Here is a 13,322-nt window from a genome sequence, read left to right on the forward strand (position 1 = left end):
AAAAAAGAGAGAAGCTGCCTAGGGGCCAGCCCGGAGGGGAACAGCATTACTTCCTCTCCATTCTACGGTTAGAGCAAGTCACAGGGCCAGCCTATACAGAAGGGGGAAGGGAGGAAAGAGGCACCATCTCTTGCTGGGAGAAGCAGCATGAGGTCCATTTCCTCCACCCGAGGTCACACATTCAGATGTAGCCACTATAATATTGACTTCCCTTCCTCCAGGCCTTTGCCCGAGCCTCTGCTCTCCCTCCATCTCCACAGACTGGTTTCACTTCCACTCACCCATCCGTCAGGAGACATCACTTCACCTGGAGCCTCTTCGGATCTCCAAGTCCCCCTCTGTGTTCGCAGGGCAGTCTTTACTTCCCTGACCACACTGCGCTGTCGCTGCTTATCCACACGCCTTTCCAGTTAGAACTCGAGGGTGAGGCCAGCAGAGGACAGCTTCCTTCCAGAATGCCTCCTATTTAAACAGTGGGTTTATCATGGCCCCTGATGGCGTGGAGTTGTGGGGGTTGGTGTTAAGGATGTTTCTTTGGAAGTTGCCTTAAGACTGATCCCTGGGCAAGGAACTGGAAGGAAGCCGGAGGGAGACCCTGAGCAGGACACAGGTCCTGTGACAGTTTTGGCTGTCCTCATGAGGAGTTCTGGGGCTAAAATACTGCATCAGCGCTGTCCTCAATCGGGCAGAGAGAGCCAGGCTTTTGTACGCCTGCCGGGATAGTCACGGGAAGTGGGCTATCCCAAGAGGGACATGACAGAGGGCGAGGCTGCTCTCTTAGCAGGAGCAGCTCCTGGAGAAGCCGATGGTTGGCAGACTGTCTGGTGACAGCACCACCTGTAGCTGGGGAAAGATTTCCATTCTCCTAACAGGGCAGAACAGCGGGGTGGTGGCAGTCCTTGAGGGCTGCACAGAGGAAGTGGTTTGCCAGTGGTGACCTGGGGCTGGAGGGAGGCGGGCAGGAGAAGCAGAGTGAGGGAGGGTTTGAGCCACATCCATGCTTGGGGGAGTGGAAGTTCCGGACCCAGGTCTCCAAGGGATGTCATTTGACTGGGTTAATACAGAGGGACAGAATCTCCTCTGAGCCAGGTGCTGTGGCATGTACTGGAGGACCGGACAGCACCTGGATGTGGGTCAGGTGTGGAACTCCACTCCCTCCTAATGGCCCTCCCCTCCACCCTATGACCCACTGTCTACACTGCTGCCAGACTGATCTTTCCAAAAGGCAAATCATACATGTGACATGTGACTCCTCTACTTAAAACATAGAGTAAAATCCTAGCTCCTTGTCTTGGACTGCCAGGCCTTCTGATCTTCCCCACCCTTCTCACCTCATCTCCTATGCTCTCCCCAGGACCAGCCATGCCAAGTAGGTCTTCCTCAAGGCCTTGGTAGTCATTTGTTGCCTCTGCCGGGAACTATTTTTCCCCTAGGTATTGTTCACAAAGATGCTTCCTCAGCATCCATCAGGCCTCAGCTCCATGTCACCTCCTCCAGGAAGCCTTCTCTGATTACTCCCTTGATGCATTCCTTTTTTTTTTTCCATGTTTACTCAACAAGTATTCATCTTAACTATGTCCCACGCACTGTTCTAGGCAGTGTGGGTAATGTGTTAGGGGGCCAGGCAGGTCCTGTCCTCTTGGAGCTTACAGTCTAATGGGAAAGACAATACACAAGCTAAAAAAAAAAAAAATGCCGGCGTGTCTTGGTGTCTCAACAGTTTGGGAGGCTGAGGTGGGCGAATCACCTGAGGTCAGGAGCTCGAGACCAGCCTGGCCAACGTGGTGAATCCTCTATTAAAAACACAAAAAGGAGCCGTTGTGGGGGGCGCTTGTAATCCCAGCTAGTCGGGAGGTTGAGGTAGGAGAATCGCTTGAACCTGGGAGCGGAGGTTGCAGTGAGCCAAGATCACGCCACTGAACTCCAGCCTGGATGACAGAGCAAGACTCCGTCTCAAAAAAAAAAGACGTGATTTCAGAGCGTGTGAAGTGCTATGAAAAAAGAAGAGCGAGGAAAGGGGGCAGAGATGGCCTAGGCTGGAATCTCCGACATCAAAGCTCTGGGCAGCCTCTTCCCAATCACGGAGCGGCTCGGGAGACTGGCCCTGGGCGCACAGTGGGGAGCAGAGGGCAGAGGGGCCGCGTGGGGCGGGTTCGGGGCGGCAAGGGGCACCTGGACCCCACATCGGAGCTTGGGGGAGGGCGCCCGGCCCCGGCCCCGGCCCCTCTGGTCCGGCCGCCCCGGAGGCGCGCTCGCTCGTGGTAAAGACACGCGCGCCGTCGGCCAGGTGCGGCGGCTCAGAGGAGCCGCCCTCTCGGCCGCGCTTCCTGCGGGGCGGGTCCCGTCGCCGTCCCGCCCCCTTGCCGCCCATAAATGAGCGGAGCCGGCCCGCACCGCAGGTTCAGAGAGCGGCATTCGGGTGCCGGTGGGAGCTCGGCGCGGCCCGCGTCTGCGCTGGCTGCCGCGCCCCAGTGGGCGCGTGGGAACTCCAGCCATGCTCTTCTGGCACACGCAGCCCGAGCACTACAACCAGCACAACTCCGGCAGCTACCTGCGGTAAGGGCCGTGCGCCGCCCCCGCGGGGATCGGGCCGGGCCGCCTGGCCGGGCGCCGTCGGATGTCAGGGCGCAGAGAGGGGGCGCCCCCCCGGGCCCCGGCCTCCCGGCTGTCGTCCTCTGGGGACTGAGAGATCCGCCCAGCGTCCCGCCTGGGGACTGACAGACGGAGGCCGGTGGGATCCGACCTGCGGAGTTGGGGGCCAGCCCGGGAGGCGGGCGCGCAGAGCCCCATGTCTGCGAGGGCTCCTCCCAGACCTCAGGGAGGCCGCGGGGCGCGCACCTGCCTGGCCCATCCGCCTCCCCGCGGCCCTCCTCCCCGCGCGTGTCGAAGTAGGGAAACTTCCTGCCAGCAGCCTGGTGCCCGTGTTCGTCCCCTGCTCTTTGCCCATGTCCACCGGGGCCCCTCTCCCTCCCTGCCTGGCGCCCTCTGGAGTGCCCTTCGTCCGCCCAGGGGCTGGTGGCGAGCGCGGACCTGCGCCCCAGCCTCGCGGGCGGCCGGCGGCAGGTGGCGGCGTGCTCGGAGGGGCTGGCCGCCCGCTCCCCGCGATGGTCTTGTGCGTGTTCGCCTGAGGTCCGCGTGGTTATTGCCCTTGATGGAAATCTTTCTTCTGCAGGAACTTGAGTAGTGCCCTTCAGAGGGGAAAGTAAGGCTTGTGTGTTTTGCACAGTTCCCCACAACCCCCTCTTACCAGTAGGACCCCCGTGTGCCCTTGCTCCCGGAGGATTGTTTTTCTCTGCTCTGCTGCCGGCCGGGACTAATGGGCAGTCATTTCACTTTGTGAACTCGCCTGAACCAGCTTTAGCCTGTCCTTATTTCCATCCTAGTCACAGTTTATGAAATGTGCCTAATTTAACCCAAAAGGCGTTTGATATGGGCTCAGGGAAGATGAATTATGAGGGTGAAGGAGTCACAGGCATTGACAGCCCCCATACCACAGCTACCTTCAGTGCTCGTTTTGGCCCCAAGAAGTTCCCACATAGATTTTAAAACGTTATTGGTCATTCCTGGCTGCTGGTAGGTATTTGTCCTCCCTGAAGACATCCCCTGTTCCTGAAGGCGGGGAAATGATTGGGTTTAGCCGATGTATCTGCTGTTTTTATTCATGGGTCAAAGCAGTAGGAGATGGCAAAAGTCTAGACCCTTAAAGGCTGACAGCCACCCGGCAGACCACGGGGATGCCACCAAAGGGAAGCTGCCCTGGGGGCTGTGGAAGCCCAGGGGGAGATGTTAATCACCCACAGATGAAGTGCCTGTTCACTTTTCAGAAATGCTGCAATGGGATACATTTTTGGTGTACTGAAGTTTTAGTTGTAGTTTTGCCTAAATTTTAGTTTGTGGCCAGTAAGTATGTTGCCATATCTTAAAAATGAGTTTGAAGGTGACCCTGAATTGAAGGTGAGTGTACTTAAAATTCCCTAGATACTCGCAATGTCATCACCCCCTTAGGGAATAATTCTGCCTTGTGTGGAAGGTACAGCTCTGCCACTTGCTACCAAGATGGAAATTTGTCTGGAGCACCTCACGTCACCTTTTAGGATCTGGTGAAAGGCAGAGGGCCATCGTTGGAAGTGGATGGTGCTGTAAGGCCATATTGGTTCCTGGGGTCATTGGGGGACCATGGATAAAGAAGTCCATGCTCTTTTTTATTCCACTTCTTGGAAGCTGGGGCTTTTGGCCTCCGTGAGGGCAAAGGTGGGAGAGTTTGTGCATATGCCCCTGATCCCCTGACTCTAGAGGGAGGGCCTTGTCCTTTTCCTTGGGTTTTCTGTATTTTATTTTTGGTCATCTCATGTCACAGATCTTCTGCAAGCTGTCTGACCTCACCAGGGGAGAGGCCTTTACTCCCTTACCCCTTTCTGTTTGATGTTCTCGTGACTTTTCTTCCTTGGCAAATAAGGATGCCAGGTTTGAAACAAGTTACTGTTGAGTGACGGTTCTTAACTCCCTCCGCCCTCCCGCCCCTTTTTAAAAAATGTAAAGGCAGCAGTCCATGGATTATTAGCTTGACATGGTCTGGGTGAACATGAAATTGTGCAGTCGCCAGTGTTCCTAGAGCATCACCTGGGCTGGGAGTGTGCTCTGCTCACACAGAAGGAAGACGCCCTGTGGGGGAAGCCGAGACGGCCTTGTGCCTTTATTTTTTGGCAGTGGATGGTGACAGGGAAGGCCGGCACAGGGCAGGTTTTCCAGGCGTATGTTCATTGCCAGGCTTTTTTTCTTCTCAAAGTTGATTAGACCTTGTTGGGGTGTGTGCCGGGTTTATGTTGTAGAGACGCTGGTTTATGATGTGCGAGGAACAGATTGTACCAGTGACTGTTTATACAGAGAAGTGGGGTCAGCCAGTTGGATTCCTAGTCAGGGACACATGAAGGGAGGAGGGTTATCAAGATAAGAGCACTGGCACTTTTTTGGCACCTGTTTCTGTGCTGCTCATAATTTAGAGGCCTTTAACAAGGCTTGCCTGCCTGTAGGTCATTCATGTTCTCAAGGAATTCTTTGTCTCTTGCGAGGGCATTTAAAAAAAATGCTGGATTTTTCGTTTCATTTTCTTTTTTTGTTTGTTTTTTAAGAGATGGCAGGGGGAGGTGGTCTCACTATGTTGCCTAGGCTGGTCTCGAACTCCTGGTTTAAAGCAGTCTTCCCACCTCAGCCTTCCAAAGTACGGGGATTTCAGACGTGCCACCGTGCCTGGCCTAAATAGTACACCTAGAAACAAGTTCCTCACTAAGTTGTAGGCTGATATGAGAATGATATTTTTTCCTTTTTTTTAATATGGGGAATTTTGATAAGAGGTGGAGGAAAAGAAATTTGGAGCAAGCATTTCAAGATTTCCCACTTGGATAAGAAAACAGATTTGGGCTGGGCGTGGTAGGTCACGCCTCTAATCCCAGCACTTTGGGAGGCAGAGGCAGGTGGATCACCTGAGGTCAGGAATTTGCGACTAGCCTGACCAACATGGTGAAACTAAAAATACAAAAATTAGCAGGGCGTGGTGGCTCATGCCGGTAATCCCAGCTACTTGGGAGGCTGAGGCAGGAGAATCGCTTGAACCCAGGAGGCGGAGGTTGCAGCGAGCCGAGATCATGCCACTGCACTCCAGCCTTTGCAACAAGAGCAAAACTCTGTCTCAAAAAAAAAAAAAACCAAAAAACAAAAAAACCCCTCAAAACCAGACTTGAAACCAAGGTCCTTCCTTCTTGTTTGCCTTTTGGACAAATCTGTATGGCCCTGAAAACGTGTCCAGTTGTCCTGTCTTTAGAAGGCATGGAGGCGAGTCTCAGCCTGGGTGAGGGAAAGAAGTGCTTTGTTCATTTGCATAGTTTACAGAACCTGGAGGATAGGGTTGTAATGGTATGAGAAATGGCCGGTAGATAGAATTGTTGATTAAAAAATAAAAATTTTATTTAGATTTTTATTCTAAAAGTAAAACTTTATGAGTGATCACTTGTGGATAGACACCAAATAAATGTCTTCTGAAGGTCGCTTCTTCTCTGCTAGCCTGTCTGGCCTGAAGAGGATTTCTGTAGATGTTAGGTAATGTTGCCCTTTTACCTCCTTGATGGGCTGATTGAATCAGTGTTTGGGGGTCACTGAGTTAAACTAGAGTCGTGAAGGAGCAGTTTCCTCTGTTTTTTTTTTTTTTTTTTTTTTTTTGAGACGGAGTTTCGCTCTTGTTACCCAGGCTGGAGTGCGATGGCACGATCTCGGCTCACCGCAACCTCCGCCTCCTGGGTTCAGGCAATTCTCCTGCCTCAGCCTCCTGAGTAGCTGGGATTACAAGCACGCACCACCAGGCCCAGCTAATTTTTTGTATTTTTGGTAGAGACGGGGTTTCACCGTGTTGACCAGGATGGTCTCGATCTCTTGACCTTGTGATCCACCCGCCTCGGCCTCCCAAAGTGCTGGGATTACAGGCGTGAGCCACCGCGCCCGGCCTTAGTTTCCTCTGTTTTAAAGCATCTGGAGTGCGAGAGTCCCGGGAGTGCAGCACGCACTCCGCAATGTATGTGCTGTGTCGCCCTGGGTCCCGGTGGTCTGTGTCGCCTCTCCAGCTTCGCCCTGGCCCTGTGCAGGAGCCCCGTGGGGCCCCACTTCTGACCTCTGCTTCCTGTGTGTTGCAGTGATGTGCTCGCTCTGCCCATCTTCAAGCAGGAGGAGCCCCAGCTGTCCCCTGAGAACGAGGCCCGCCTGCCGCCCCTGCAGTACGTGTTGTGTGCTGCCACGTCCCCAGCCGTGAAGCTGCATGAAGAGACACTGACCTACCTCAATCAAGGTAGCGGCCGGAGGCCTGGGCAGGGGTGGAACCCGGAATCAGTGGGGAATTGATGTGAAAGGCCCATCTGGGCCTCATGACTTTGTCAGGGCGCTGAGGTGGGGCTCGGGAAAGAGAACCAGGGGCAGGTTCAGGTTCCATTTCCCAACTCTGTGACCCCCTCCAGCCTCAGTGTCTTCATCTGAAAAATGGAAACATCAGATACCTTATGTGGGTAACAGGGTAATAGTCCTCATTCCTCCTATAGCTCCTCCATGGAGCAGATGCTCAGTGACTGGTAGCATTATTACTGTGCCTTTCTTTTTTTTTTTTTTTTTTTTTTTTTTTGAGACGGGGTCTTGCTTTGTGGCCCAGGCTGACACGCAGTGGCATGATCATGGCTCACTGCAGCCTTGACCTCCGCAGCCCAAGCCACCCTTCCACCTCAGCCTCCCGAGTAGCTGTGATCACAGTTGTATGCCAACATGCCTGGCTAATTTTTAAGTTTTTTTTTTTAAAGATGGGGTTTTACCATATTGGTCAGGCTGAATTGGTCACCTCAGGTGATCCGCCCACCTCAGCCTCCCAAAGTGCTGGGTTTACAGGCGTGAGCCACCGCGCCCAGCATTTTTAAGTTTTTTGTAGAGTGGGGCATCTCACTATGTTGCCCAGGCTGGTCTCAAACTCCTGGGCTCAAGTGATCCACCCGGCTGGGCTTCCCAAAGTGCTGGGATTATAGGCCTGAGCCAATGGGCCTGGGCACTTTGTTACCATTTATTGTGACCACGATCGTGTCCCTTGAAGGTACAGACTGAGCACCGTCAGCACCCCAGGTCCTGGGTCCTTTCTGGAGCTGCACCTGGCAGTGGTGGGAAGGCTGGCCCATGCCCTGCACAGCGCAGGAGCAGGGTCCCATCCATGCTGGACAAAAGCCCTCTGTGGCGATGGGGACAAGTTCCCTCACCGTGTCCTGAGAGAAACGGGCTTTGGAGTTTGTATTCCAACTCTGGCACTTCCTACCTAGCTCTGTGACTTTGAGCTGCCTTTTCTTTTTCTCTGAGCCTTGGAGTTCTCATGTGTAAAACAAGAAGTATAATTTTGTGGCGTTTAAAAGAATGAAGGTCTGTGAGGTGCCTGGTGTGATAGTGGTTGTTCAGTTGCGGTTCCCTTTGTCAGAGCCTGTGGGCAAGTGTCCTGATGGATGGTGTTTTTCTGACTCCTCTCTTGATTATGAGTGTGTATGTTTTGCACTTTCTTCCTGGGTCATCTCCTGACTACCCTAGCATCATGTGGATTTGTCACCTTCTACTTTGTCTTTTATTGTGTGTGTGCCCCGGACATGAAACAGTTCTGGCCACCCACCCAGGCATCCAGCAAGGATGAGCAAAGTACTGTGTGTCTGCTCTGCCCCTGACTGGTATGATACCCCTGCACTTGAAAGCGGCAGAGCAGAAGGGCAGAGGAACGCTGGTTTCTGTAGGGTCCCACGGAATTGCGGAGGAGCTGCAGTGCCATAGCAATGTGTCTTACATGTTCAGCTTCCTCTCTGCGAACTTTGACTCCTCAATTTGGGGAGCCAGCCAGGGTGGAAGTCCAACGTGGTCATCAGGCTCTCTGCTTACTGCTGAACTTGTCAGCTTCTGGGCCAAGAAAGTAGCTGAGAAGTAGCAGCTGGCTCTGTCTGCCTCCTTCTGGGTAGAAGCAACTCCCCCTCATTATAGAGGCAGCGCAGTGGAAGGTGATGCTTTATCCGCAGGGGCAGTTCTGCTGGCCTCAGTTGGTCTTGCTCAGCCGAGTTGCCTCAGCTTTAGAGCTTCCAGCTCAGGCCCTGAGACCTGTGTTCCATCTGCAGCAGACAGTGGCCATGGATGGTGGGTGACATGGTCAAGTGTGTGTATGTGCTGGTGTGTGGAATGCTTTCCGCCCTTTGCCTTTCTCTTCCATGGAAGTTCAAATGCCACCAACTAGTTATGCACCTTTGAGCACTTTTCTTTCCTCTTTGGGCCTCTGCTTTCTTGCTTAAAATTAGCAGGAAAAGAATGAGACGCCTACAGTGTCCATTGAGGTTTGATGTGGTTCTTCTTTTTGGCTGTGTCCTGTGGTGCTGAGGAGTGGGTCCAAGGTCTGAGATCTCGCTCCTGGACCCAGATATTGTGTGTCTGTCCCTGCCCTGTTCCCTGCCCCAGTTGGTCAGGCCATTGGCTGAGTTCCTTACCTTTCCTCCACCTCTTTCAACTCTTTTTTTTTTCCCTTTGAGACAGAGTCTCACTCTGTTACCCAGACTGGAGTGCAATGGCACGATCTCGTCACACTGCAACCTCTGCCTCCTGGGTTCAAGTGATTCTCCTGTGTCAGCCTCCCAAGTAGCTGGGATTTCAGACATTTGCCACTACACCCAGGTAATTTTTTTATTTTTGTAGTGGAGATGGAGTTTTACCATGTTGGCCAGGCTGGTCTCTAACTCCTGGCCTCAAGTGATCCACCTACCTCGGGCCTCCGAAGCACTGGGGTTACAGGCTTCAGCAACTATGCACCCCCCCGATTTTTTTTTTTTTTTTTTTTTTTTTTTTTTTTTTTTTTTGAGATGGAATCTTGCTCTATTACCCAGGCTGGAGGGCAATGGCACAGCTTTGGCTCACTGCAACCCCTTCCTCCCTGGTTCAAGCAATTCTCCTGCCTCAGCCTCCCGAGTAGCTGGGACTACAGTCACGCGCCACCACGCCCAGCTAAATTTTGTATTTTTAGTAGAGACAGGGTTTTACCATGTTGGCCATGATGGTCTTGAAGTCCTGACCTCGGGTGATCCACCCACCCTGGCCCCCCAAAGTGCTGGGATTACAGGTGTGAGCCACCATGCCCGGCCTTCTAGGTTTTTTAAAAAAGAATTTAAAAACTTTATCCTCGCATAGCTCAGTAAAAACAGAGAAAAAGGAGTTACCCCTGTGGTCTCATCATCTTATATCAATTTGGTATATTTAGATATTTTTAAAATTACATTTTCTAGATTATTAAAATCCATTTTCTTTACAGAAAGTTCGAATAATTTAGAAAAGCAAAAGGAAGGAAATTAAAATTAAAATCCCCTCCAATTTCACCAGAAACCACTGCTAACCTTATTTCTACATGTTTGCATGTATATCTTCTGTGATTATGCTGCAGACATATGTCCTTTTTCTTTCATTTACTCTAATTGTCAGCTTTCTCATGTCATTAAAAATGATTCACGGATTTATGTTTTGTAATGGCTGTATAGTGATACATTGTACATTCTATGGCTGTAACCTGTTTCATATCATGGCCACTTAGTTTCCAGTTGTTAAAAATTAAATACTGCTGGCCGGGCGCGGTGGCTCACGCCTGTAATCCCAGCACTTTGGGAGGCCGAGGCGGGTGGATCACGAGGTCAAGAGATCGAGACCATCCTGGTCAACATGGTGAAACCCCGTCTCTACTAAAAATACAAAAAATTAGCTGGGCATGGTGGCGCATGCCTGTAATCCCAGCTACTCAGGAGGCTGAGGCAGGAGAATTGCCTGAACCCAGGAGGCGGAGGTTGCGGTGAGCCGAGATCGCGCCATGGCACCCCACCCTGGGTAAAAAGAGAAAAAACCCATCTCAAAAAAAAAAAAAAAAAAAAAATTAAATACTGCTATGATGAGCAACATCCTTGTATATAAATCTTGCTGTGAAATGCTGATTATTTATTTATTTTAAAAGTAAATACCTAAGAAGTTGAATTTCTGGATCAAAGGGTTTGAACATTGAGGCTTTTGATACATATCACCAAATTGCCTTCTCAGAAGAATGTACCAATTTACACGCCGGCCAGCAGTATACATTTTATTGTCTCTTTTCTAATATTAGTTATTGTTTGTTGTCATCTGATTAGTGAAACATGGAATTTAATCCTAAACTAGCATTTTTTTTTTTTTTTTGAGCTGGGACCTGGCTCGGTTGCCCAGGCTGGACTCGAAATTTCTGAGCTCAAGTGATGTTTTCTCTTCAGCCTCCTAGGTAGCTGGGACTATAGGTGTGTACCACCACCCTTACCTTACAATTAGCATTTCTGTGATTGTTATGCAGTTGAATATTTTAAAATACATTTATTGATCTTTTTGTTTATTATCTTCCTGTTCTTTGCACATTTCTCTGTTGGGGTGTTTATGTCTTATGGATAAGGGCCTACTGTTTTTGAAGAATACATCCCAACCTTTTAGCTGCCATTTGTTGCAAGCATTTTTCTCTGATGGTTGCAGGCCACTTAACTTTTATTGTGTGATAACTATATTTAGGGTGTGAGGTATATGTTGTGATTTTTTTTTTCCTGTAGAAATCTATTTTAAATGTCTATAGTCAAATCTTCATTCTTCGAAAATAAACATTGTTTTTGTGCTTAAAAGAAAATGCCTGCCCATCCCCAAATCAATTAGCTGAGTCGTTTTCTGAATTTCATTCAGAGGTACCTAAATGTTAACACTTACTGAAATGTATTTGAATTTATGATGTGTTATGAAAATCTGAGTTTATTTATTTTTCTAGTTATTCCCTGACTTTTCCTACCTTTTTCTCACAAATTTAAAAAGTCAATTCTGAAACTTTTTTTTTTCTTTGAGACAGGGTCTGGCTCTATCACCCAGGCTAGAGTGTAGTGGCGCTCACTATAACCTCTGCCTCCCAGGCTCAAGGGATCCTCCCACCTCAGCCTCCCGAGTAACTGGGACCACAGGTGTGCACCACCGCACCTAGCTAATTTTTGTAATTTTGGTAGAGATGGGGTTTTGCCATGTTTGCCAGGCTGGTCTTGAACTCCTGGGCTCAAGCAGTCCTCCTGCCTCAGCCTCTCAAAGTGCTGGGACGTTTCTGAAACATAAAAAAACCCCTTCATTCTCAGCAAACTAACACAGGAACAGAATACCAAAACTGCATGTTCTCACTCATAAGTGGGAGTTGAACAATGAGAACATGAGAACATAATGGGCACAGGGAGGGGAAATCACACACTGGGGCCTGTAGAGGGGTGGGGGGCAAGGGGAGGGGGATAGCATTAGGAGAAATACCTAATGTAGATAATGGATTGATGGGTGCAGTAAACCACCATGGCACGTATATACCTATGTTAACAAACCTGGACATTCTGCACGTGCCTCCCAGAACTTAAGTATAGTAATAAAAAAAAATTCTAAACTGACCCTCATATAGATCCTTTTCCCATACCACTGATGTTCTTGCCGAATTCCTCATTGAATTAATTTTTGTAGCTTAGAAATATGTTTCCTATGGTCAGAGAGGTTCCTTTTATTATTCTTTTTAACCATTCCCAGTAATTCATTCTTACAGAAGGATTTTACAACCATGGAGACATCCTTCTCTGGGCACGGTGGCTCATGCCTGTAATCCCAGCATTTTGTGAGGCTGAGGTGGGTGGATCACCTGAGGCCAGGAGTTCAAGACCAGCCTGGCCAATGTGGTAAAACCTCACCTCTACTAAAAATACAAAAATTAGCTGGGTGTGATGGCGGACTCTTGTAATCCCAGCTGCTGCAGAGGCTGAGGCAGGAGAATCACTTGAACCAAGAAGGCAGAGGTTGCAGTGAGCCAAGATTGAGCCACTGCTCTCTAGCTTGGGTGACAGAGCAAGATTCTGTCTCAAAACAAAAAACAAAAAACAACTTCCTTCTAAACTTTTTTCTTTTTTCTTCCTTCTATACTTTTTCTTAAAGAAAAAAAAAGGATGAGATTATATGTTTTATGTAGTTGTTTCTTGATTTTGTTAAATACTATTATTATAATAATGTTTTCCATTATTATTAAAAGTATCCCAAACATGTAAAATGTCTGCATGTTATTTCACTATTTCCTTTTGTTATTTAGGGGAGAATATTGTCAGAACTGCTGGAAAAAATACACAACGTAATCGCTTTAGCGTCTGTCTCTTATAATAGAATGGAAGTTCTATAGGGCTGAGCCATTTTTTCTTAGACAGGGTCTTGCTCTTTCATCCAGGCTGAATGCAGTGGCACAATCATGGCTCACTGCAGCCTCCACCTACCGGAACAATCAAATCCTCCTCCCTCAGCCTCTCAAGTAGCTGAGACAAACATGTGCTTCCACGCCCAGCTAATTTTTCTATTTTTTGTGGAGACAAGATCCTACTATGTTGCCCAAGCTGGTCTCAAATTTCTGAGCTCAAGCAATCTTCCTCAGCCTCCCAGTGTGTTGGGATTACAGGCATGAGCCACTGCCTGGCCCCTAAAATTTTGAAATACAGGCTGAATATCCCTTTTCCTAAATGCTTGGGACTGGAAGGATTTTGGATTTTGGATTTTCTTGGATTTTGGGATATTAACATATCCATAATGAGATTTTTTGGGGGCTCTAGGGCATATTTAAACACGAAATTTTCATATACATCTTAGGCACATAGTCTGAAAGTAATTTTATACAACATTTTAAATAATTTTGTTTATAAAACAGAGCTTGCATACATTGAGCCATCAGAAAAGATGATCTC

At 49.3% G+C, this 13,322-nt stretch overlaps 1 protein-coding gene across 1 annotated transcript in view; it reads left to right on the plus strand.

The window, feature by feature from the left end:
- The first annotated feature begins 2,410 nt into the window (after positions 1–2,410).
- Positions 2,411–13,322, plus strand: part of TFCP2L1 (transcription factor CP2 like 1) — a 66,295-nt gene continuing 55,383 nt past the window's right edge. The window contains exons 1-2 of the mRNA XM_032250611.1: positions 2,411–2,556; positions 6,681–6,832. Coding sequence (XP_032106502.1) covers positions 2,495–2,556; positions 6,681–6,832 — 214 coding nt within the window. The 5' untranslated portion in view covers positions 2,411–2,494. The remainder of the gene's footprint in view (positions 2,557–6,680; positions 6,833–13,322) is intronic.

The sequence above is a fragment of the Sapajus apella genome, unplaced genomic scaffold, assembly GCF_009761245.1.
Source record: "Sapajus apella isolate SASKATOON/1434 unplaced genomic scaffold, GSC_monkey_1.0 scaffold72, whole genome shotgun sequence".
In the NCBI taxonomy this organism is placed as follows: domain Eukaryota; kingdom Metazoa; phylum Chordata; class Mammalia; order Primates; family Cebidae; genus Sapajus; species Sapajus apella.